Source organism: Aphelocoma coerulescens, chromosome 2 (assembly GCF_041296385.1).
Source record: "Aphelocoma coerulescens isolate FSJ_1873_10779 chromosome 2, UR_Acoe_1.0, whole genome shotgun sequence".
NCBI lineage: Eukaryota > Metazoa > Chordata > Aves > Passeriformes > Corvidae > Aphelocoma > Aphelocoma coerulescens.
In genome coordinates this window covers 33,276,363-33,303,272 of record NC_091015.1, presented here as the reverse complement: position 1 = coordinate 33,303,272, position 26,910 = coordinate 33,276,363, and the positions used below count along the sequence as shown (strand labels likewise).

General features: G+C 38.1%; 1 protein-coding gene across 3 annotated transcripts in view; it reads right to left on the bottom strand.

The window, feature by feature from the left end:
* Window positions 1-26,910, bottom strand: part of LOC138106413 (neurabin-1-like) — a 135,137-nt gene that overhangs the window by 28,196 nt on the left and 80,031 nt on the right. For all 3 annotated transcript variants that reach the window (XM_069006983.1, XM_069006982.1, XM_069006984.1), the window contains exons 6-8: window positions 14,938-15,073; window positions 6,501-6,656; window positions 1,062-1,115 (exon numbers count right to left, since the gene is read on the bottom strand). In XM_069006983.1, the coding sequence (XP_068863084.1) occupies window positions 1,062-1,115; window positions 6,501-6,656; window positions 14,938-15,073 (346 nt within the window). The remainder of the gene's footprint in view (window positions 1-1,061; window positions 1,116-6,500; window positions 6,657-14,937; window positions 15,074-26,910) is intronic.

Genomic DNA, 26,910 nt, shown 5'->3' with positions numbered 1-26,910 from the left:
ATTTTGCAAATGGATTTGCATAGATGAATGTTTACACCCACACACTGATGCCATCAAGTCAATGGGCCTTGGCACAATCCCAAGGGATCGACTGTGCGGCTCCAATTGCTAGATTGGAACTGGAAAGCAGAGGAAGAAAAGATTTTTGAATTTCCTGACTGAGACAGGACAACAGAAATTGTCCTTACAGAAAATAGTTGCACTTTTCTTTATAACAGTAATTTACGCTGATTTGATAAACACTATGCAAAATACACAGTGAGTGCAAATGCTGCTGGAAAGAAATAATAATCTAAAATCTTTTTCTGAAGTACAATTTTCTCTTTTTCTTATTTTTTTTCCTTTATAATGCACTCAGACTCAAAGAGAAGGATGTCATTATAAAACCTAGTACTGCTGAACAACTGAATAATCAGTTGGGTTCCCATAAAGGTTACCCTAGTACAAAAAAACCCAATTCATTTTTATTGCTATAGCAAATTTAATTTATTAACTAGCAGCTGATTGTGAAATGTTTTCTTTTAAACTGGTCATACTTTTCCTTCCTAGACTATCTTTTAAAGAGAACTGCATCAACATGAAATAACACTTTTTCTTCTGTATATAAAAATAATTTCTATTAAATACCTTTAAACAAATCAAGTTTTTTAAAAATGTCGATAAAGTAGCGATAGTAGAGATACTTTAACATCTCTGGTAAATAAAAAATCTACTAACTTCAACTTGAATATTCAATCCAAATATAATTTTAAAACCTGAAAAAATGCATCAGAATTTTATAACTAGGAATCTGCCACTTAGTCATTATGGCACTCCTTAAAACATATGTTTAATTGAAGCTACAAAAGTTGGCAGTTCCTTTTAATAGCAGCACTTAAGATTTTTACTTGAAACTTGGAATAAAGAATATACACCAAGACAAGATTTATCTGAGCCACAGTGCTTCTTAATCAGCCTTTAATAAGGATGTTGACTTCTCCACCCTCATAAAGATACATGTTTTCAGATCTGATTTTGCATGAAGAAAAAAAATCATATATTAACCATATATTGATTCTTACCTTTGTCTTCAGCTTCTGAATTTCAGCTTCTGTAACTGCATGTTTGATTTGTAACTAGAATTGAAAATATAAAATAAACAAGTGAAGTCACAGAGAGTACTCCGGTATTTTTAAAGCCTGTGCTGCAAGTTGAATACCTTATTACATAGCAGAAGGCCCCGAAGAGTGCTGCAGTGCAGTAGATTGTAAATTAAAATGTCTAGCTTGCAAAATGACTCAGTCTGTGCAACCTAATTAAAGATAGGATGCCGTCTAACCACTCATAATTTCAAATCAGAACATCCAATCTGTTTAGCAAAACCAAATGTCTTATGTTTAAAAAAAATAGATGTTTTCCTGCTGGGCTTTGCTCTCCTCTGATGTGAATGTGAAATACATCCCAGTGCTGAAAGTCCCACTGCACTGATTAAAGCAGGCACGTTACAAAAAAGCAAATATGGAAATAAGTGATTTAACAACTCAAGAAGTCAGGAAAACCTTGAGGGAAGACTCCACACATTTATTTCATGCAAGAAGAAAGGTAAGCAGATGCTATCCTTCACCATTAGCTGGAGTTACTCTGCTCAAACCAGCTAATCTCAATCGACAGCAGTTACACAGGGAAACTGTAAATAACAGCAACAGCATTCAAGCACACAAAGCAATTGCAAGCGGATTAACAGCCCAGGCACTGTGCTAAAGGTTGTAGTTACATCACCAAGCAGCCACAACAACAGGGGATCAGGGAAAGGGTTGGTGTGGAGGACCTGGCATCCACCTGAACACTTGCTGTGGGATTTCTTCTGTACTAACCTATATATTAGTCTGATCCTGTGAACAGTCACTACTTTGAGTGTATTTATTAGGCAACATCCTGAAACACTGTTAGTTTTACCACAAAGGTCTGCCGTTCATAGGCTCCAGGAATCCTCTGAGGTACAAACCAAACCACAACTTCAACAGCATAACCCCAGTCCAAATGGAAATGATCATGCACATGTACCTAACACCGGCCTGCACCCCAATCCCTGCTGCTGTGCTATTTAGAGCAGGCAGCACAGACAAACTTCTGACAGGCCCCAAAACCTTACACTGAATCAGTGACTCATGTACACTGGGTATGGAGCTGAGAGCAAGGGCAAAAACTGAATTACAGCCTGAGCTAGCACTGCAGTGGAGACAAGGCCATTGTCCATTATTTATTAATAGAAGGAATAGTTACAGAAAAGCATGTTTTACATGCAGGCTACTTCTCCTACAAGACTAACATGAGCTTTTGGGAATAGCTTATGTTGAGCTAATAGAGTATGTGAGGTCGTTGTACTCAACCAGAAACTAACATCTCTGGTGAAGCAATGGCTACATTCTTGAAGACCCAGCTGTTAGTAAGAAAATGTGCAAATTAATCAAAGGAGAAGTTCTTCTGGAAGAGAGGAATAATTTTCAAAATAACAGGAGCTATCACTGAGCTGACCAGTACAAGTATCTCTGAAAAATGCAAAGCTAATTTAGAAATTCCCTTTTCATGAAGTCTCTTGAATGCCCTTCTTGTGGCGCAGGAAATGCACACCCTCACATACAGTTTGGTTTGCAAATCAGCCTTAATTAATATACTGAATAAACCTAGTGCTTTAAGGTGGAGAATTCCTCAACTTATGCTGGACACAATAAAGGAGACACCAATTCACCAGTTCCATTTAGGAATCTTCTTTCCAACACTCATTTCTTGGTCACAGTCTCCAGAGGAGACTGTAAAAACTTCTAGTGCCCACGATCATCTGTTACTTATGCTCACTTTTTGACTTTGCACTGAAAAGTGTGATGACTTCATGTGCTCAGTGAGGGCAGAGGTAAGATTTCATTTCAAGTGAAACCAGGCACTGACTACAGCAGCTTGCAGAAACACAGGTAACCTGTGGATCACAGGGCTCCTGAGGAAGTGCCACAGGGGAGCAGGGCTACTGGCCCACGATGGAGAGGTGCCTGTGCAGCTGGGAACAGGGCACTTGGCAACCCGGGAGCTGGTGTTAATGGCAGGAAGTTGCCAGTGAAGCTGCTGCACCCAGTAGGCCAGGAAGCAGAGAAGGACATACACCTTTTTATAGTTATACATATTACAGGAAACAAAGGAGATGTTTTAATTAGCATTTGCAAGAAGTTACTTGCAATTTTTGAGCTCAGTCATTCCAACCTCTGATCTGCAACTTTCAGAGATTGAGAATTGTTTTCTTTCATCATTGCATTCCTGTTAATAGTGAAAAATTATGAAAGAACCATCTCAAAACATGATGGTGTTTATAAAATGCCCAGACCTTTGCTTAGTTCTACTACACTGCTCTGGGATGAGATAAAATCAGGGGAATAATGCTTGAGCTAGATTTTCCCCTTTGCAGACTTAATAATGAAATCGAAAAGCCAAGACTCAAAGCCTTAGGCTACCTGCTGACAGTCCACTCCCATCTCTTCTAAAACCCCACAAATCCATAAGGAGCACTTAAAGAGCTTATTATTACATACACATAAACTCCAAATTGTTGCATAAATGACAATCTGCTCAGGTACAGATGGTTTTAGCAGTTATTTCCATGCTCTCTGTTATTAAGTTAAAAAAATGAACACTGAGCACCCAGCCAGATCATTGAATGAGTACGTGGTACAGCAGATCCCACTGAGGCAGAAGAAAAAAGACAGTTTTCTGCTTAACAGAAAAATGTGTAGCTGGATAGGTACTGTTTTAACAAAAATAACTAATTATGCTTGTGGAATAGATGAGAAATACTAACACATTCATAGGTTAGACTAAAAAACAGGCAAGGTCAATTATTTGGCAAGAAAATCTGGACTCTACAGCTAAAATTTTTTAAGCAAGTTTGCTAACAGGGGATCAGAAATCTTTATTCCCTGTCCTGTATAATGCCAGACAAATTCTTGGCAGATACTATTCTATTTTTTTTTATATATATAAAATTGTGATGGCTTCACTTCAACAAAGACATTTTGAGTAAATTTGGGCAGATTTTCTATTCAAATATGTCTTGAAAAGCTAATTAATTTTCTTCAAACTAATAAAACTTGTTATAAAAGGTAAGTTTTAGACAGAAAATGGATTGAATTCATCAAGACTGCAAAAGGTAGAATGGGATGAAAGTCTGTCAAATGTTAAAATATCAGGGGTATACTGGGAAGGAAAGTACACATTAGAATTAATAATCTCCATGACAATTTTTACGTAATTATTATATATTTTTTGCATATAAAAATCATCCATTTTCCATATATTTCATTAAAACATGAAATAATGAATTCTTACATAAATTTCCCTTTTCCCTACAGATCTTGTCTCTCTTCAATCATCACAGCTAAAATAAAGTTTCTAGCTATTTCTCTCAATGCAGTTAAGAAAAAGCAGTCCTATTTTTCCTGCTTTACAGCCAGGAAAACAAGACTTTCAGAAGTACAGTGATTCACCCAGGAATGCCCATCCCTCTTCTGACTTTCATTGCAAAAGCAAGGCATTTCAAATAAGAGTGCTCTCAGAGTATGGGAACACATTTTTTGTTGCAAAGACTGAATTCAACTAATTAGGTCAAACTATTATGCTTAAAGATTATGTCCTACCCATTTGCCTAATACTTTCATTAATCTCTGGAGTAAGAACAAGAAAGAACAGTTATTCTTTAACTACAATTCCAGAAAACACTGTGTGGGCTTGTGCAGTGTGATCATGAACAAGTCGTCTAGTGTTGAAAGAATTCAGGGCAAATACCAAGAGAAATACATGTACTCACTCTGCATCAGCCAACAAAATGCAGCTGTGTACTCTTAAATACAATCAGCAAAACAAAAGTGGTGTGCTCGTAACAGCAGGAACTGCGTGGGCTGCTGAAAGAGTCCACTCTTAGGCATTTTATGTTTTCTTCTCAGGCTCTCATCTACAATTACACTCAAGGATCCCAAGGTACCCTTATCTGGTCTCTAAAACAGCATTTTAAGGCCATTACAGAAGACAGGCCTGCAAATAACTTCAAATCAGTCTGGACAAGCTCAAGTATGGCAATAGCCTGAGTTTATGGAAACTGTATTCAAGCACAGTTTTAAAGGTAATTTATTCACAGGTGAGTTCCTTGCCCATCACTGCATCTTTGGTTTGCATAGCCTTGGAACACTCACTGGCACATGGAGAATGGTAGCATCTTCCCACCACTTTGAGACTGTATTTCTATGTATGATGAAAAGTATTAGAAGATGAAGTAAAATGTTCTGCTAATTCATGTAAGAGCCTGAAACTCAAAATATGGGGTGAGAAAATTATAATTTAAGTAAAGTAAAAAACTTTCAGGAAACAATGATGAATAATGGTAGGCACCCAATGGCTGTGGAGGGTATTAGCAGAAAAGGGAAAGACTGTTTGCTCATTGACTGATTACTTTCCATATATTACTCTCACTAGATAGTAGTAACAACATATTTATACAAGATAAAACATCTGCTTTGAGTGGAGGGAAGGCAAGAGGATAAGTGGAGAAGGATAAAAAGGGAGTCCTGGTATTTTAACTCCTATCTGGTCCCAGGTTCTGCTGCTCAAATCTCCTGTGAGGTTCTGGCTACTTTCAACCCTTCCACCTTCCTGTATTAAAAAAAAAAAAAAAAAGTTCTTTACTGCCATCACTCAGGCCATTACTGTAAGCTTAGGTACATCCATTGTTTCATACTATTATTTGTATTAGAATTCAGGAAAGCTCAAAAAGAAGCCACACCAAAAGCACAGCCTAAAATACAGAAGAATGTCCCTCAGTACTTTGCTATGTGAAATTATATGAATTCAATGACCATAATGAAGACCACAGTTAGTACAGGTGGATACTATACTCTGTAACCATAGACTTTGGTAGAATACCCTCTTGAAGTATGGCTGCTTCCCCATTACAGCATCTTTCTGAACATATGACCAAGCATATGCCATGGCTGTACACTGATGAGTTGCTGTGTTATGGTATAGGATGAGTTTCACATGTCTCCACTGAATTTTAACATTTGCTGTTTGGTTTCCCCAATCACCTTTTACTGGAATCTTACAAAAACACAAAACCAGCCAACCAACCCAAACCAAAAAAACCCCACCCCAAACCCCAGCAATCTGTTAGTGATGAATTAACTTCCACTTTGTCTACCTGGTCAAACTAAGTGCTGAGGCAGAATAACTTCTATACTGAAAAGTAAATTTATAAATTACCCTCCATCAATACAACAGTCACCTGGAAGCTGATGCCAAAATATCTCCAAAGAACAGTTCTGCTTCTTTCAAAAAGAAATTTTTGAGTCACTTCAAAGTACTAAGAATACAAACAGCAAAAAACCACTCCAGTTTTCAAGAGAAAAAACCCAAGCACTAAGCACTGAGATAACTAAAAATCTGGTTCAGTGAGGTATTTCAAGAGTATTTTCTGATATATTACTTACTTCTTTGAATTTGTGAGCAAGTTTGCTGGTGTCCACATCACTGGGGGAGAACATGTCATCATTTTCAGGGAGGTCGAACACTTCAATAGCCATGTCACCTCCTGGAAGGACAGGTCCCATGTCTTCATCTTCTTCATCTGTAGCATATTCCCCTGTCTTAATTTTATAGCATTTAAGAAATTCCAGTTACCCTCTTATTATGCAGAGACTATTCAAAGATTAATTAAGATACTGTGCAAACACAGCATTCTGCATACAAAAAAGGTTATCTTTGTCTTTAGCTATAACCCCAGAACTGATGAATTCTACCAGACAAAATAAAACTCCACAGTACTATTTCAGTACATTAAGAGAGAAAACAGTGTCTTAAGCACTAATAACTTAGTTCTTAAGCATTACTGGCTCTGCATTTTGATGGTTTCATCCTTTTCCAAGTGAGACCTCTTTTCCATAGGAAGAACTCTCCAAATTTATTTCAGATTTAACAAGGAATCTTTTCCAAACGGAAAAAAAACCCAGAATACGACCAACAGGATCTTGATTAGTCGTTAGTAAAGTCATCTGGATGAAGTAATTCTCCAGTGATATTCCATGTTGAATTTGAAAATTCATTGGTTTGTTCTTTATAAACAAATTAATGATAGAAAAGTAACACCCACTCAGAAAGACAACAGTAGGAAAAAGAAACTGAGTGTCAGAGAAGTTCAGAGTCTGAAGCCCATTTACTCAATTTTCACCCTGAATAAGGAGCTGCTTTGAGCTAGTTTTGAACAGTAAATGTGGGTGTTTCTTGGGCTGGTAAAGCATGAGATGCAAACAATTTGCTGAAAAAACAGAATTAAAAGAGATTGTAAGCTGCAATCAGTATCTCACAAACAAACAAAACAAAAAACCCCAATAATATTGAAAAGAAAAAGCTTGCAATATTGAACCCCAAATTGCCTTCTCAGTCTTTTGCACGCATGTCTGTGCTCATCTCTCCCCATCCCTAAGGTGAATGGTACCACCTCGCTTCTGCAGGACTCCCTCTGGAAGCTGGAGTACAGCACATATGGATAACAAACAGCCTGCTGGCTGTGCAGATGACTGTGCAAAAATGTTATAAAGCAAACATTTCCCTCAGGACCACATCTGGATTTATAAGGCTTGGGACTAAATAAATACATGGAAAAGGAAGGGCGGGGGGACTGGTGCAGTCTTTGTCATGTTTATACAGTAACACCACCAAAATTTTGACAAAACTATTTGAAGTTTTTCTTCATGAGCTTCCAGTTCCTGAGATGAAGAAACATAGTAGTATTATCAGAAGTATATTCCCCATAGTGCTAATGTAATCTGTTAGTGTCATTTTCTGACAAAAGGACTTTTCAAAACAAGAGGTAAGAACTCAGACGTTTGAAGAACAATTCAAACCTCAGCTTCCTACCTTAATTCAACTTCCCAGCTGTTTAGGCTTATGTGAGTCTCTCTCAATTAAAAAGCAGTGCATGGCAGATATTGAGTCTAGGTGCACAGGTACACAGAGGCAGCACATAGAATCACAGAATAGTTTGGGTTAAAAGGAACCTTTAAAGATAATGAAAAACCTACATTCTTCTTTTTTAAAAACACTGAAGTTTTAAAAAGCAAAGAAAGCCAAAACACATAGAAAGCATAAAATAGTTTAGTAAAATTTTCTGATGTTAAAAGAACTACTAAAAAGAAGGTAAGTCACCAACATGGACAACACATCTATACTTTAAAAGTCACTGTAAAGCAAAGCACTTTTTTGGTGAGTTACTGCTGCCTCTGTAAATAGTTACTTGTTCTCCAATGAAATAAACAGTAAGTATTTACTTTATATACTTCATACCTACTAAGAATATATGACTAAGAATCTCAGTAGTCTTCTACAAAAAACACTAACAGCTGGTTTTGCTTCTTCTTTCCTTATTTAAGAGAAGGAAAGAACACATAGTCCATCTCACTAGAGTTTTCAGGCATGTAAGCATTATAGCTAAAACAAAACAACAACTGAAATCGTCATTCTGTATGTCTAGATCTCATATACAGAAAATGTTCTGTTACACTACACCTGTAGTAACTTCTGTTTCTATTTTATTGTCACTGGCTATGTGCAGTACCTAAAGGGAAATTATGGCTACTAACTCTCCTGGCTCTTTCCAGGAGAAAGTAACACCACCTTCACACACCATCAGGGCTACCAGAAGCAGAAACACTAACTCTCAAAATCACACAGAGATTCCTGTGAAATTAATTTCTGTGGGGACAAAATACTAACAGTCCGTATACCTTCCATTTTGCAGTCATTAACCCTGAAACATCCCTAAGGTAATACACAATTGTAATTTCTACATTAAAAAAAATACATCTTGGCAGGTCCATCAGCAGTGGCAAGGAAATCTCTGAAGCATGCGAAGAGGAGGCAGAAACAGGATCATTAACCAGTAAACTCATGCCCTGCTTATGTAAAACAAAACAGATCTGGCTCGGCAACATGTGCATTTTAAAGGAATGTATTAATGCAAAACCTCAATTACATTTACCAGTTTTGGCAAAGGAATAAAACAGATGAATTTAGTTAAAACTGATTTCTCCAAAGACTTTAAGAAGAAGTACTGAATACAAAAAGAAAAATGAACACACATGAAGGACTAAATTATCAGGGAAAAATTCAAGAGCAGGCAATATTCTACTGGCCTCAGGAGCCAGTGTTTGAAGAGGAACATCAGGCAGCTAAAAATGAACACAAAGGAAAATCTTGCTTCAAATTGTACATAATGAGTGTCAATGAGCACAGTCATTTTTGCTTCAATTAATGAAAAAAGGAGCTGTCAAAGCAAAGCACAGCTAAAGTAAACAAGACACCAGGACGACAAGAACCCATTACAGAACTCAGAAATAAATGGGACTCTTGCTTTTGTCTTCAAAAGAAAGGGATTTCATCTTACAGTCATATGAAAAACAAATTACACATTCAAAAGAACCAATGTGTACATTAAGGAAATATACATAATAAACTACACGAAACACACTTCCCCTGAAATAATTAACTCTGCTGACTTTTGTTCCAGATGAAACTACCAGAAGGTTGTTTAGACACCGTGCCAGGTAGCTAGAATGTGAAATTCACTATTTTACTAGGAGCAGCAAGGCACAGAAGTTGTATTACTTCAAAGGCACAGAAGTTGTATTAGTTCAAATAACAAAGCCCTGTAAGGTAAGAGTTGTTATTGTAATTCCCTGACGTTCCCTGCAATACATTCTGGTTTCTTAGCTGACAACAGCAATAATATTTTTTACTTCATAGTCAATGAAAACTTACATGCTCTTGAAGGGAAATCTCAGATTCTTCATTCTGTGTTGGTGAGCAGAATTCATCCATCTAAAAGCCCTACTTCTCATTTCAGTAGCACCTAGGGCTTCAGCTTGTCCCAACCAAAGCAATAGTTTCTCATAGTAGCCATTTCATTTTGCTATATGCTATCACAGCTAATAGCATGAAATTATCAACACGAACTGTAATTTTCCACTTCTAAAGGGAAAATGTGTTACTTGCATTGTTTAACTGCCTTAACTGTAAATTTCTGAAATGTGCCTAACACTCCCAAGCAGAAATAAGGAGCTGCAGCACCAGCCGGGATAATGCAGACAGACCTTCCCCAAATCACCATAACAAAGGCTACACATTTCAAGCTACACCTTTTGTTCCTGCTGAAAATCTCCCACAATCAGGAAACCATTTGAAGAACTATAAAAATAACTCAAGCCCATCTCTTCATTTGATTTTTTTCTTTGATGGCCTATACTTAATTCTTTCAAAAGAGTGAAGAAAAAACATAATGGTGTAGTACTAATCATTGCTTTTACAGAAGTGCATCACATTAATAATATTGAAAAAAATGTACTCTGAAAGCTTTGGTTTAGCAAATGTACTCTTCGGGTGTTAGACATTCAAGTACATTGCGACTTTTTTTTTGTGTGTGTCAAGATTTTCTTCAATGGTTCTAATGTTGCTTTGCTCTCAGCATGTCCTGATGAACGAGAATTTAAAATGAAAAAAATATTCATACGACTATTAGTGATATTAAAATAGATTAAAACATCACTTGCATTAAACTACTTGTCTATGGCCACAGAGTGAACAGAATCCTGCAACATATGATTCATTTCACATTTTGCATCACCCCATGCAGCCTTCTGGGGAACAGGTCATCTGCTTTACATGACTTTTGTCATTTGCTGTAGAACATGAAGAAGATAATACCAACTTCAAATCAAAATTCCAAGAAATGTCAGAATTTGACTTGTGCACAGAACACTATGTTAACACAAGGAATTCAAAAGGTTTCAGTCAAGGATACAGATTCAGGTCATACTTAGCACACTAAGAAGGAAATACAAAGACAGTGCCTACTCCAAAGCCTTTGCATTTTATTTTCTCACAGGCTGCTACAAACTGAAAGGAGGTGGGACTTTAGGAAGCTAGGCAAAGTGGTGATGAGCAAACTCTGCAGCAGGCTACCCAGAAGCAACATACTCTCCCAGCTTTACTGGGATTAGCAGAGACTCACTAGGAAATGCCAGCACTGCCTATTGTAGGTAACACTTGAGAAATAGCTGATTCTACTGGCCCAAGTGCTTGGCTTGTGGGAGCTTAACAAGTTGTGAGCTGATGCACACCTATCCTCTAGTCTTTGCATGGACTCCACTGTGAACATCCATCTTCTTTTAGCGTTCAGTTCTGCACAAGGGCTTTGTGCTTCCATGCAAAAATTTAAATGAAGGAGCATCTGAAAGAATCCTGCAACCCTGTGACAACCTGCAACCCACAGCAACAGCAGATTCTAAAATGCAGGGATGCAGGGCATTTATATAGTAAATGATGAGTTTTCAGTATTACTTAGATGGTAAATGATACATGTTTTAGAAACACTGTGTGTATTAGTGTGAATTTTCCCCAACAAACAGCTGTCAGGCAACATTCCTTCAAGGCAATGGAATGAGAAAGTAGTAGGCTGACATTGCATCTCTAAATTTAGTATGTAACTCAAGTCCACTGCCCACTAGCTGGCAGAAATCAAAACTGTCTCAAAATACTGCTTTTTAAAAGAACTTAGATCCTTCTAAAATACCTACATACTCCTTGGGCTATGAAGACTGTCAGAAGTTCCAAAACAGAGGAAATCCAGCCAGCTGGTGACACAGCAAGATAGAACACCAGAACTTGCACATGCCTGGCACACATTCTCTTCCTGTGATTTGACTAGCTCTAACAAATACAAGTCATGCAGCATGACTCCAGGACTCGAACACAGATCACTGATTTCCTGCTCTGGAAAACTTAAAATGTTATTGCTGTCCTTGTGGTAAAGTCTCTGAGCCTCAGAATTTGGCAGTCTGAAGATAATTTTCTTGTTTATTTATGCAGCACTGTACCTGGAGATCCATGTTACCATATTGTAAAAGGTGTACAAAAATTAATAAGATAGCTTGACAGCTCTGAGGCCAAGCAACTCCTGTATCATTCTGTGCTGCTTCAATGCAAAACTCCTTACACTGGCAATCCAAATACTCCTGAACTCCATGCAGTCAGAGTCACTATTACTTTGATGAAACAGACTCAAAAGGTTAGTAGTGGTTTTTGTACACTTGTAGATAGTCATTCTGCCAGTCCAAATGGAGATTTCCTTGCCCAAAAGGTGCCCTGCTTACCAGAGCCAAAGAACGCAGGGCTGGAGGTGGTGTCTGGCACATAGCAACATAAACCCAGCCAGACTTGTCCACACAGAGCAAGATAAGCTCTAAGCAGTAATGCTTGTATTTGACAGTAAATAGAGCAGAAGTGCTTGTGGTGACCAAAAATGTCTTTGAACTGTGGCTAACGTGCATTAGATCACAGTTTACATCGTGTCAGCTGTCTGTGAATGGTGCAAGTTATGCAAGTAAACTTGGATGGCACAGTCAGGTGACCAAAAAAATAGTAATATTCAGGATTACTGCAGGTATCAATTATTTCTGATAAGTCTCTTAATTAAGAAAGGGAACATACTACATTGCATACCTTAGTAACTAAACCCCAGCATTTATTCTGAAAATGTTTACCACCCACACCCCAAATATATATATGGCATCAAGCAGGAAATGGGCATGATCTTCAATGATCCCAATGTAGTTTTTAAGAACTGTATTTGTTCTCAAGCCTAATTCCTTCTCCTTCCAAAAGAGATAATTGATGAGGTCATCTGCATCTCCCCTGGTAGATGTCTTTTCCTTTCTTCCTCCTTTCCCCATATGCAAGACAAAAGTTGTCTTTGCACTGCAAAGACCATTGCCAAAAATCAAACGTCATAATCACACAGATGGTCATCATCCTCAGTGTAGTGCTAGAATAAGAAAAGATACCTTTAACTCTCTTAATCAGGGAAACATCTGGGAAAAACTCACCCAATTTTATTTTTTCTCTATGATCTAAAGGCACTACTAACAGAAACCACTTTGTGAATTTATCATTTTTTGTGAAAAATTTATGCAGTGAACAGGACTTAAAGAGTTTGTAACCACCAAATTGCAAGAACAGGACACATCACAAAAAGTACCTGATACCTACTCATACCTACTCATCCCTGTCCTCTTTCAGTACTGTACTGAGAAACACTTGCATGGAATCTGACAGTGTCACCATCAGCACCTTCACAGCAACAATCCCTACTGAAGGCTGAACTAGTACCAGGATCAGTATCGATCAATATGGGTTTAACAACATTTTCTTTATTGCCAGATCTTGAGTAATGCCACCTGTGTGGTGCATGAAGGTAAAAAACACAAACATCTGAGATTTTTTGCAGGCAGATGTGTCCCATAGATAAAAGCTGTAATGCATCAATCACACACACAGGTCTGCCTTCAGCCACACATCCCTCTACGTGCAAGTACACAGTGAGAAAGATTTAATCATCAGGCATTTAGGACACACCTCTCTTGCCTATATGAAAGCTATCAGACTATGCTCACCATAAGATGGTACTGAAAGTCTTCAAACCCTGACATCTACAGTACGCTGTGATGAGTTGTGAGAAGACTCTTTTCCCAAAAGCTAGGTGTTCCATTTTGTTTTTGAAGAGATTGTAATGGAGTTCCTTCAAGAAACTTCTCTTGAATTTAATTCTAGACTAAACTGAAGTTAGAAGACTTGCATGTTTCTGTAATTTGAGGAGGGAACAGAGAGGATATGGATTTTTCTATCCTTCATGGTCTCACCCAGGCACACATACATATGCATGTATGTACAGCTCTTATTTACATGAGTTATATGAGTTATCCTGTCCCTGTGACAGGATTAATTCTAAGACATATTGAAATATTTTTATTCTTAATATCAGTGGAAATTGAAGTAAGTGAATGCGTTACTGGGGCTACACATATTGCTATTTCAACAGCTTGTTTCAAAATCTGAGTGTATCCTGATTTTATGCCAAGAGTATTTTTTTTTCTAAAAAGAAAAACTAACCTGAAATAAATACCTACCATGAATTCTCTATCTCCCCTTATCTATTGTTCCCTTACACAAATAAAATAAAACTGGCCCAGGGTGAAAACACACTAATACATGGAGTCTAGCATTTCAAATAATATCACTCAAGATGATGTGAAGTGATGGCAGTATGCTTGGGCTATATGGAAGCAGTTTGTTACAAAACCCAGCAGCTAATTTAGAGAGTAACACAGACAGTAGCAATCTCTGAAAAAGCACTCAAAATAATCTTTCCAAGTATCTTGGTAATTAGGCATACTAGGAATTTTATGAGAATGGAGAGAAATTATGGAAATTTACTGCACAGACTTGTTAGTTTCAAAATGTTTGTATTGGGACATCAGGCACTAATTGTAAACATGTATATACACTTGAGACAAGGTGAGCTAATTCTCTATCCTGTGGAATATCTGTTCACACAGATACAAAATCACAGTGTATGGAAGGAGGGGCCTTACCCAGAATTTTCAGAAAACATTTTGACTTAAGAAGTCAATTCTTCTAGAAAAAAACCCCAACTTCCTCAACCCCTCTAAAAGTTAGAAAGCAACTTTAACCAGTTTTCACAAAACTTTACCATTTCAGTGCACAACCAAACAAACTTTTTTCCCTTATTTCAGAAAGGTATATGCCTTCAAGGAAGAGCAGTGCTTACAGAAGCATCAGCCAACTTGGTATTTGCTCTTCTGGAACAAAATAAATACTTTAAATCCATGATGAAAAGTTTTTCTATAAATTTGTTCTTCAAGTAAGATTCATCATCAAAATCCGTAAAAATCATCAGCAAAGGTAATGGAAAGGTCCAAAAGTTGACCTCTGAGTGGTAAGTAAAAAGAAGGAATTAGGAATAGAAAACAGAACATTAAAAACCACCAAATAGTGAAACACTGGACAGGCTGTTACCTCATCATCATCTGCATCATACTGTGCATAGTGCTGCTCCAGCAGCTCTCTCTGGCGGCGTTCTTGTTCTAGAGTTTGGCTAATCAGCTGCGCAACCTCGCTCACTTGTCCCGGTTTTTCTCGTCCAATTACAAACCTATACAAAACATTAGCGAAAAAATATTACTCCTGCTGTTTACCAAAGTTCTAGAGTTTTAGCCATTTCTGGTACAGAGGGTAGCCTTTTCCTCCAAAGATGCGTAGTTGTGATTGTTTCAAATGCATTCTGTGGATGAGATTTGTCACACGGGCACTGTGTGCAGGAGTAGGAGTCATCAGACCACGACAGGAGGGGGAAAATAGAAGTGACCATGACATGCCTTCAGTCCAAGTTTCAGTAAAGTATAATCAGCTCCATTCCCTTTAGAGGCATATTTTCCAGAAGGCTACAGAACACCAGATTGTTATGGATGCACAGTAACAGCACACTTATCGCAGCTTATAGTGAAAGAAAAGTGCATCAGAGTAACTCCTTCCCAGCCTGACTTAGAAGTTATCTTCTATTTCTGAGCTTTTATATTTGTCTTCCTCTGGTCTATAAAACAGAATCTATTTCCACATTTTAAAATCTGACAGACACTATTTCCTTAATTTTAAGCTGCATTCAAATCTTTCCTTTATTTCATGAACTTCTGTTGCTAAGGAACATTTTCTCCACTGTTAGCTACTGCGGAACACTGGGCGCACACTTCCTTGGCTTAACAAAAGACAAGGGCAGGGCCTCTTTCTTGGTTGAGACTTACAAGAATGCTTCTCAATCTTGCTTTCAGCAACTAGAACTCAGAATTGGTTTGGATTGTAACACTTTTTTTTTCAGCACAGTGGCATAACCATAATTAGGTATGTAGCTATCTACAGAACTAATCATAAACACCCATTACACGGTACCAACACACTGTGAACTACTAAACAAAAGCACAATTCAAAAATGTCAAGCTGAAGAATCATTTTCTTAGAAGGCTAGAAAGACAATTAGGTAATTACAGATGAAAGAAGTACTACGTAGAGCTGAAAAGCACAATAAGGTGACACTGAGCTAGTGCATATAGTAAATTATTTGTTTCCACAACATTTGGCTCAAATGATGAATGTAATTTATTACTTGAATGAGAGGCAGAAATGTGTCTTATATCCCATGCATGAAATTTTTTTTCATTAGTACTGCCTATCACTGTTAAAATCTTTTGGGATTTGTCATCCATGTGTAAGCCAACTTCTCATCAGTGAATGACCCTGGGTCCATCTCCTCTGCCAAATAATTTTTCAGATTTTATGAAGTCAGGCACTACAGAAAAGACTGCAATTTGGAGACTACTTCAACATCATCAAAATATGCAAGTAACTAATTACTTCCAAAAGCATAAGAAAGGTGAGAATGAGTGACTCCATTTGAAATAATGACACAAGGTGCTCTGAAAATAATTTGCAAGAAAGTGTCTTAGCTTAAAAACATCAATAGCAAATACAGCAGAAACTAGAACAAAACTGAGGCAATAACATCAGCATTTTAATCCTGATCAGATCAGATCCCAGTCTGGCACTCATATCCTACTATTACAAGAGATGACATTCGTTCTCAGTAATGATAAAGACCTTGGGCTGAAAGAAAAAGAATGTTTCTTCATGGCCCCTACACTTCATCTGTTCTGTATACTGACTTATAGACAGGTCTTGTTTCCTCTAAATTTTGATTTTAGAGCCAAGTATTACAAAGACTAAATCAGTCATGTTTTCAGACTCAACTGGGAGGAACAATGAACTTTTAAAATTACTACATGAAGTAAAAAAGGATTTAACCCATATTTGTTGTGTGTTTGTCTCCTCTAATGCAAAAATAAATTGAAAGTAAATAGAGAAAAAAGTAACTTCTATTTCAAACAAACATTTTAAGCAAAATTATGCATGAGTACATTACCTACACATAGTCAAGAGAGCACCACATTTGTAAACACGTGAGGGAGATCCTCAGTGTGTAAAGTTATGAAACCACACAAAGTGATGCAAATATTGTATTCCCTCTGGCCCTCTGCCTGGTAATTCACCTCCCTTGGAAAATACAAACCTCAAAATACTTCATACAATCATTTTCGTACACTGAAAACTTAGAATAAACAACATCCAATGCATCTGAAGTCTGGCAATTCCTGATAATTTAGAAGTGGTTTTTGACACGTTAGACTGTAATGCAGTAATATTTTCATACAGACAAACAAGATTAGGTAGGATTAAAAATACGAAACCTTATTAATTGAATTTTTCTTCTCATGCCAAAGCCACTTACAGTTTACAGTGATGTGATTCTCAAGGCCTGAATCACATGTCAAAATGAAGTTACTCAGTGATACCTGAAGCTGTTAGATGATATATGAATAAAAGCCTCCAGGCAATGACAAAGTTTAAAGCAAATGTTTTCCAAAATATATAAGTAATGTTCTAACTTCCTACAATTTATTGCTTTAGAGTGAGACATATCCACATTGACTGAAAATAATTTTTAGCAGTGTTCAGTCTACAACTGATATCAGTTCTAGACAAAGAATTGTAAATTTGTAAAATGGAATACTATGTTCTCAGCAATTACAGCTTTTTCAAACTAAACCAAACTTTTTGTCATGTTACATTCCATGATCTTAAGAATACCATACATATAATTATACTTAACCTATAATTGAGATAAACCATAAATTCTAAAGTTACAATTTAAAGTGGGAGGTGAATAAAAGTAACTTAGAAAACCATAAAGCAGGAGCAGTGATTAAAACTCTTAAGCATGAATTAGATATTTATTCACAGAATGGCTTTAAATACAAGAACTATCTTCATCTGAAGTGTTTAAATATGAGAAAGACACATAAGGCTGTGATTCCCTGACCAAAAAATTAGTCACTGAACCATAATATGCACACTTCAACAAAGTGGCTAATTACATAATTCAGATCACTTTGGCTCAACAAAATTAAGCCCATGCATTTCAGACTTCATTAATTAGTCTCAAGGGCTAGAAGTATTATACAAAAGAACTATAAATTCTGTCGGCAATAATATATTTGAGAAGCTGGTTATCCTTTTAGATATGAGACAAATGAGCATTTTACAGCCTTTAAACCACATCACAATAATATTACTCTTAATTATTAAGGCCAGCAAATGCAAAATAAACCCCAGCAAATCTGTGAAACAGCCATCACTGTACTAAATCTCAGGTCATTACTGATTTTTTATGAAGTCTTTAAAAAAGAAGGAAGGCGGAGGAGAGAGGCAGGGCAAGAGCTGCCCTTGAAACTCAAAAGTTACATGCAATTTAGCTTAATTACCAGATGTGAAATATTCTTTGTTGTTGTGATTAAAATAAACAGGGATGGAGCTAGAAATATAATTAGTATTTGACTCTATCTTGGATTTTAGAATATCTAAAAGAATGACATAGCTTGAGAAATTGAAAATTAATTACAGTAATGGTGGTTAAGAAAAGCATTATACTGAAATTGGCAGCAACTCCTACATCTCCTGCAATCCATGATTTAAATATTTTACAGCACACCCGATACACAGCCTTCTGCATATTTCCAGCTTTTATTAAATGAGGATCTGCAGACCTGTGCTTCTTGAAATCACTTACTGATTTTTTTATCAACTAGGGGAACCAGAAACATTATAAAAACCGATTTAAATTTAAAAATATTTCCACTTTGAAAATAGCTTTGGTACTAAAAAAATTGTGAAGGCACCAAATCCGTGACGCAAAACTGAAGTTCTGCAGCACAGACTTTTAGTGAAATGCGTTAATGATTTCTCCTGAAAATACTTCAGGCAGTAAGTGCTCAGTTAAAAATACATTAGCATGGTTTCCTTAAAAATCAAGTAAGGCTACAGCAAACACATTCTAAGAAAGAATGGGGGGTTTTCTGTGCCAGGATTCAAAATATTTTCTTCTAACTTTTCCTAAAATACAGTTTGGTCCATAAAAATGTACAGTAAAATTCATTCAGGGAGTTTTACAGTCAGATGCCTCATCCCTGGAACTGTTCAAGGCCCGTGTGGATGGGGCTTTGAGTAACCTGCTCCAATGGAAGGTATCCCTGACCACAGCAGAGGGGTTGGAACTAGATGATCTTTAAAGTCCCTTCTAACTCAAACCACTCTATGATTTTAAATATGGTTTTCCTCTGAGCTTTAAAGTCTGAAGCTGCTTCTGCTACCATTTATCTCATTTATTTCAAGATGTCTTCAATTACCTAGTCTGGCTGCTTCCATTAGGTTAACAGCCACATAATTAATCCAAAGTGCTTAAAGGGGTGTGAACCCTGTTAAGGAAGCGGTTTTATTTAGTCACAGCAGCACAAGCTGGAATTTGTGTGGTTTTAATGAACAAGATCAACCTCTCCCAAACAGCAGTCTCAAACACAGAAGTCACTGACTGCATATAAGGAATTCACAGCCTATGAGCTTCCATTACACTTCTGGATATGAAATTATTTGAAACTTCTAAACAGTCTTTGCATCACTGAATAATTTCAGGTGGAAGGAGACTGGTCCAACCCAAGCCCCTGACTTCAAAAGATGGCCAACTTTGTCATGGCCTTGATCAGAATTAACCTTGCTGCAACTTCTGTTCATTGCCTGTTATTTTGTCCCCTTGTATTGAGAGTATAAAGAATCTGGGTTTACCCATTCTACCTCATGGATGGCAGTTGAGACAACAGTAATTCTTTTCTTCAGACTGAAGATGTTCTTTCCACCTCTTCCCAGGATGTTGCCTGCACATCTGCTCTCTAGCTCTCAGTGTTGCACAGTGATGCTGCTCCAGATGCCAGACTCACATCAGCTCTTGCCTCATAAGGCTTCTGTCAGCCCACTTCTGACTGTTGGAAGATCCTGTGATTGCAGCCCTGTTAGCCTATCTGCCTCATGTGCAAACTTATGTCAGTAAATCCATCCAGTCCGCCCTTCTACCAGAGACAGGCATGTGCACAGCAATCTTTAAAGCTACTAGCTGGAACCAAGGGGACTGGTAGAGGGAAATAAAAAAGGTTTGCCTGGAGATACGTGACCCAAAACTAACTAACTAACTCTGCTTAGAAATCAGCACCCAAAGTAACATAATGAAGTGACCACCATCAGTGAATGAAAGGGGCAATGCCTGAGTAAATTTATTTAGGGTCACATAAGCAACATTGAAGAGGGCAATCTGTGTAATATCTAGTGCAGGACGCTGGCGATGTAAAGCCAGTACAGACAAGGAGACTTTGGGGAAGAGCCTCCAAGGATCCTGGAGATAGAGTTGCCAGTGAGATGAACTGATGTGCAGAAGTTCTGCAGCCTCCATCCTTGTCCGAGACCCAGGATAAAGTAAAGTATTCTGAATTTAAAGACAGACAGCAAGACTCCAATTTACCTCTTTGGGTTGGAAGGGACCATGCCATGAACAGGGGCACCTTCCACTACATCAGGTTGCTCAGGGTCCCATTCAACCAGGCCTTGAACAGTTCCAAGGATGAGGCATCCACAAATTTTCTGAGAAGCCTGCTGCAGTGCCTCACTACCCTGTGAGTAAAGAACTTCCTAATATTTAATCCAAATCTCTCCTCTTTTAGTTTAAAACTTGTCCTATCACTATCTGTCTGTGTAAAAAGTCTACCCTACCACTGTTTCATAAGCCCCCTTTCAGTACTGGAAGGTACTATAAAGTCTCCTCAGAGTCTTTGCTTCTCCAGGCTGAACTCTTCCAGCTCTCAGCCTGTCTCCAGGAAAGGTGCTCCAGCCCTCTGATCAACTTTGTGGCCTGCTCTGTACTCACAGCAACAGGTCCATGTCTTTCTTGTGTGAGGACTCTAGAGCTGGATGCAGCACAGCAGGTGGGATCTCATAAGGGCAGAGAAGAGTGGCAGAATCACCTCCCTCACCCTGATAGCCACCCCTCTTTTGATGCTGACCCAGGATGTGATTGGCCTTCTGGGAAAACAATGGTATCAATGGTGCTGGTGGAAGAGCAGCAAAGTCACAGATTAAACATCAGAAAAGCCTCAGCAGACTCTTCAGAGCATCTTGGATACAAGCCCCTGATAAACTATGCTACTATCAACACTAAATGGATATTGAGTCAGACAATTAGGAAGTCACGTAAAAAACCCAAACAATAATATTAATACACTTAGATTAATTATTCCCCCAGAAATCAATTCTAGTCTAGGGCCTCCCTAACACATTAGCTTTACTCAAGAGTACTTCAAAATTAGCCAAGGGATTCAATGTTTTGGCACCTCTCCAGATTCTGGTCCTTACATTACTCTGTTCTTCTGAGAGTGCATGTTAAGCATGAATTCCGTCTCTTTCCAGACAGCCTGACAGTATCCCAACACAATCCTTGCTTAAAAGGTTCCCTTGAATACAGGGTGATAATTTAATCAGCATTTGCTATAGCACCACATGATTCTTATGGGAATGGCCAGTTAAAAGAAACACATTTGTAAATCTATGCTTTAACATACCTGAATGCAGTCACCTCTGTTCTGAAGGTACAAGTGCTAGCAGGACATGTTTCTAAGAAAAACTGATTGCTTTTTGAGGTGAGATCTGTCTTCCCTCACCCTTGATGGTATCCATAGGGAAGAAATCCAGAAAGAAAATGCAGATAGGTCACAAGCTTCTGAGTTCAGACCATGTCCTTAAACTGGATGATGACATGATCCAGGTTCTAGGCAAGATCGACCATCCTCACAGCACAGTCCAGCTAAGTGCTCCTACAGCACCATCTGTGTAGTTTGGTGAGTTATCCTGCAAGGATGAACAGCAGGTATTTCTGCCCAGCTGTCACAGTGTTGTATCCCATTAATCAAGGTACACCAAAACTATGTGGGAGCTTCCACAAAATAGTACCTTGGATGAAGGATAAAAAAAATAGCTAAATAAACATATATTATGATATTTCAGTTGCAGGATTAGGAGTTTATGATTAGATCCATCCAAGTTGAAGATGAAGTGATTCAAAACCTGTCAAGTTGTTCCTTTTTCCAGGAAAAGACAAAAAAAGCTGTTCCTAATGAAATCCAGTCCCACTGAATCTTACTCATTCATGTTACACTTAATTTTAAAAGCCATGCTCCAATACCTAGAAAAATAGTTTATAATTCAGATAAAATATTTAAATGAAGATTTCTTTATATATTTCACACTCAAACATATAATTTCCTGTCCAAATGTGCAAATATTTCAAGAAAAAACTTGCAATAAAATTTAAATTAGCAAGAACTCAGGACACAGGGGCTATGTTTATGCCAGTAAATTACACAGTGCCAGGGAATGCTTCCAAGCACTAGTAAGTGATCATCATATTAAAATCGTATTACATGACTGAAACAGTCTTTGAAACAGTTTGACCCAAGTTAACAAATATTCTGCTGAAGAATACTCAGACACAGTCCAAGAGTTAGCAAAGGCTAGGAGTCAGCTTGGATGTTTCCAAAGGACAATTTGGATATGGCCACCCTGCTCAGAAAGGTACAACTCTTTAAGGGTAGACTGACCACTCTGGTGCCAGCTGGCCTCAGCGCAAACAACAGTCCAAGGCACAGCTTGTCTACTACACAGGCACAGCCAAGGAATATAAACCAGCTAAGCAGTGATGAATGCAGTCTTATCTCACCCCTGCTAAGGGGTCAGAGTACTCTTGAGTAGTTTTTCATGTTCAGCATACTACTCCTGATAGTCTTACAGAACAATTACCAGTGCTTTGCAGAAAGTAGGTGTTCTTTGCAGAAACCAGAAAGAAAACAGCTTATAGAATTATGGAATATTATGAAATCTTTAGTATAACCACAGTCAATTAAACAAGAGAAATTTACACTGCTTTGGCACACAGCACCACACATTTAGTTTCTGCAGGATCTATAATTCAGATTTATCAAAGAAGCAGAAAGTGCACCAAGCACACATAGCTTCTGAAGCAGACTAGAATGAAATCCCAGCTCAGCAATCAGCATTGCAGAGCAAAGGACTTTTCTTTCCTCCTCTTTTTATCTCCTCAGCTCCGGCACTTGGATTCAAGGAAAAAGAAATAGACAAGGAAAGGAAAAACAAAACCACAACCCCCAGCCAGAAAACTGGTAACATAAACCAGCTCTCTGAAGCAGACATGGAATGTGGTATTTTTTGGTTTGGGTCCTGTCTCATTATCCAGTAAGTAGCAGTCCTGCCTCTACCACAATGTGGATCGGCACTACGGAGAATGCCTGCAAATTTTAAAGGACCCAGCTGTTTCATAGGGTAAGAGCACAGGCAGGCAAAGTCAGAAGGAGCAAAAGAAAATCTGCACAGGCATGGGAACTGGGAGATGAGAAGAGTATTACCTAGACAAAGGAGTCCCAACAAAGCCACACAGTTCAGTGTTACTGTCAACAAATAGCATTCCCATCGGGGCATACTGCTGCTGGTTAGGTCCTAAGGGGGACTTCATCTGTCCCCTACACTGTCCTAGTTCTTGCAAAGACATGACTGTATAAATTACCTTTGCAGATGCTGTGGTGGCAAACAAAACTAACAGCAGGCATGCAAATACTATTTTCAGAAACAGTGTATTTTTCAGAAAAAATTCAGCTCAAGATGGGGTGAGGATTCCACTGAGGAAGGAATAAATGACATTTCAAGTTGATGCTAATGAACAATCAATTATTTTTACTTTTTCGCCCTTTAATTGTTCCTTGTATAAGAGCTATATAAAAGTAAAAATTTGTCTGAAAGATTGCATTTTCAGTTTAGTAAGAGATAAAAAAATTAGACTGTGAATTAACTGGGAGTTGAAACAGAACCCCTGCTTTGAATTAAAACTGTCCAGATAAGAAAAAAACAAAAAATGGCAATAAATTATTCTTTATTAGAACAGAGAGTAGTTAACAGTGAAAAGCCAGAGGGCTGGATAGTTACACTGCTATTGTTAGAACATACTCTTTAATGATCTAGAAGATGAATTAGACAGAGCAAAATTGGCTAACCGATTATTTAAGATGGAAAGACTTTGACGCATTTCAGCAGAATTTAAATAAACAAAAGCAGGTAAACTCATTGGCAGGATAGAATTAATACAATTTATAACTTTCATGGTGGTACAAGTCATGATAAACCAAACAGGTTTTGCACAGGTTCCGTGTGGTTCCCCAAAGTCCAGAACTGATTTAGAAAGCACCATGAGAGCATCTGCTCAGTGCCTAGCAACAGTTTGGAAAGCTGAGAAAATGTTTAGTCCCATTCATACAACAGGATACGGAAGGAGAACACAAAATGTAAAATTTGCGTCTCCAATAAAACACTGAATTTGGTCAATGTCCTTAAAAAGAACCTTTCAGAGGAAAGTAATAATGCTAAAAGCATACAAGCAGCATACGAAGGACTGGGATTTTCTCGTGATTCTCTCATGCAGGACCCCTTCTACTTATCAATGCAGTAAGTCTGCCCAGAGCCATGTCCTCCTTTCCTGGGACCCTGACTTTCCCAGAGCTGTGCAAGCACAAATCTTTGTATCCAGTAAGTATGATAAAAAGATAAAGTTTTCTCTATGAAAGAACTAGATTTTTTCTCTTGTGGGTATGTTAAAAAAAATAAAATAAAATTCCCTGGAGGCATACAACTCTTCAAGTGAGCTTTCTCTGGCAGAGACCGTAGGGTCTCCCAGAACCCCTTCATTATGATGAAGTAAGAAAGTGGGGTCAAAAAGGCTTAACATCATCCAAGCAATTTCAAAGAACAGTTCTGATACTCAACACCACAGTCCATGGGGAGACTGCAAGCAAAATAAAACAGGAAAAACTCTATGACAGGATAGCATTCCCACTGTCAAGCTATCTCCTTAGCCTATCTTTTATGACTGCAGGCACCACTTGCAAACTTCAAGCTGATGGATTACATCCTAAATGGGGTCAAAAGAAGAACAGAACAATTAGTGGTATTAGTGTGGCTCTGCCCTCTGAGCCATTAATCTTAGAGCAGGGGTGACACTCAACAATATTGAAAACAACACACATTTCAAATCCCTCCTGTATAGAATCAAATTCTGAAATCCACTAGTATGAGATATAAGTAAACTAAATAGTTATGCAAAATTATAAAGAAGACTTGATATTTACATCAATTGAAGTAGCGTTCACAGTTGTATTTGCCTGATTAGAGTCACGAGGACACTAATTCTCATCCTGAAAAACAGAGGCTGATTGCCAGCTGGGATTATGAAAGAATTCCATCTCTTTCCTTTGCCTCACAGGCTACCAGAGTACATCTGGTGGGTACTGATTATCTTTCTAGAAAACATTATAAGAAAGAATAATTTAATTTATTATCACTGAAGAAGTCAAATTGGTTGATCCAATGATCTTTCATTATGGTATGATGACTCTGCTGGATAATCCAATACTGCAAACAATGGATAAAATAATTGCAGATGCTTACATTTGTTCTTCTTTCACCTCCTCTCTGCCTCACCTAGAACAGTTCAAAAGGTAAAAGCCATGTCTTCATTTTCACAAATTCTTCATTGTGTCAGCTACAGACAGTCTGGATACATTTTTTTCTGGTAGAAAAATTACAGAAATCTATTCTAGGTCAACGACTTCCACTGTCAGTATCATTCAAAGTGTTCAGAAGGCTCAAAGGAGAAAAATAGATCACTAAGTATTGGTATTATGCAAGCTCTCTGAAGAGGTATTGACTGCATTTATCGCAAAGAATTAAGAAGTGGCTTTAATGTCATTCTATTCATGAATGTCCTTTCTTTACAACTGATCTCACATAATAAACCCTGCTATAGAAACCAGCATGCATTTTGACTAGATTAAGGACAAAACTACTTCAGATACTTAATGCTGTGGGATATAAACACAAAGTAATGCCAGTGAAAGGCACTCAAATCTCTGTGTGTACAGGACACCAGGCAGAAGAAAGGCACAGATTTTGTATGCTGTGATCACAAAGATAACTATGCTTATTAAAGCAGTTCTATAAATCCCATCAAGCTGACACTATTGAGCAGTAGATATGCGAGTAAGTGTGAACGTGATTCCTCCTGTGAAGGAAGGATTCGTGAAGCTGCCTTGCCTTGGATCAGGTAAGGTGTACTTGTACACTGCCTCCACACTGGCAGCTCAGCTGGGACATCCCCCGCAGGAACGGCAAGCGGCGGTTATAGAGCAGCAACCCTTCCGCTGCTCCTGCCTCCCGCAGTGACACGGATCATTAATGGCAGCTGCCATGGGAATGGAGCACTCAGAGGGCAGGAGCACTGGTCCCTGCACTGCCAACAGTCAGGAGCTGCCAGCTGGGGGCAAGAAAGGGATTTTGCCCCAGCAGACCCTTCCATGTTGTCCCTAATGTTCTGGAGCAGTTCAGGTGCAGAGGTGGTCACTGTCTGCCAAAGGCAGTGGAGATGAGGGATTCTCCATCCTAGCTCTAACACAGCAGGAAAGAGGATTTGTCAGAAACCAATTGCTCTCTCCACAAAACAAGAGGCAGGCACGGCACTTTTTGTCACACATCAAGAGAAAAACAGTCAGGAAGTTAAAAATAACTTATTTTCTCTCATATCTAAATTCATCAATATTAGCTCTCACTTTCTTTACAAGCAAATGTTTAAGCCTGTACTGAAGCCAAAACATCAAGCATCCTGAAATATCTATCTCCAAAAAACAGCTTTCTGGAACCATTTTTCATTTTGTGTAAATAAAACCAATGTAGAGCATCAGGCAACAAAACAATCCAGGACTGGATCAGAAGCTAAGCCAGAGCCTGTGCCACACAAGGCTTGGCCACCTTGTCACATCTCGCTCCCAGCCTACCACAACCAGGGAAAAAACATACATTTCTCAGCTGGCTTGCATAAAGCAGAAAGTAGTCTTTCTGAGCATTTTTTCCCATGAAGTTTAAAATGAAACAAAAAATTGAGGAAGTTGCACC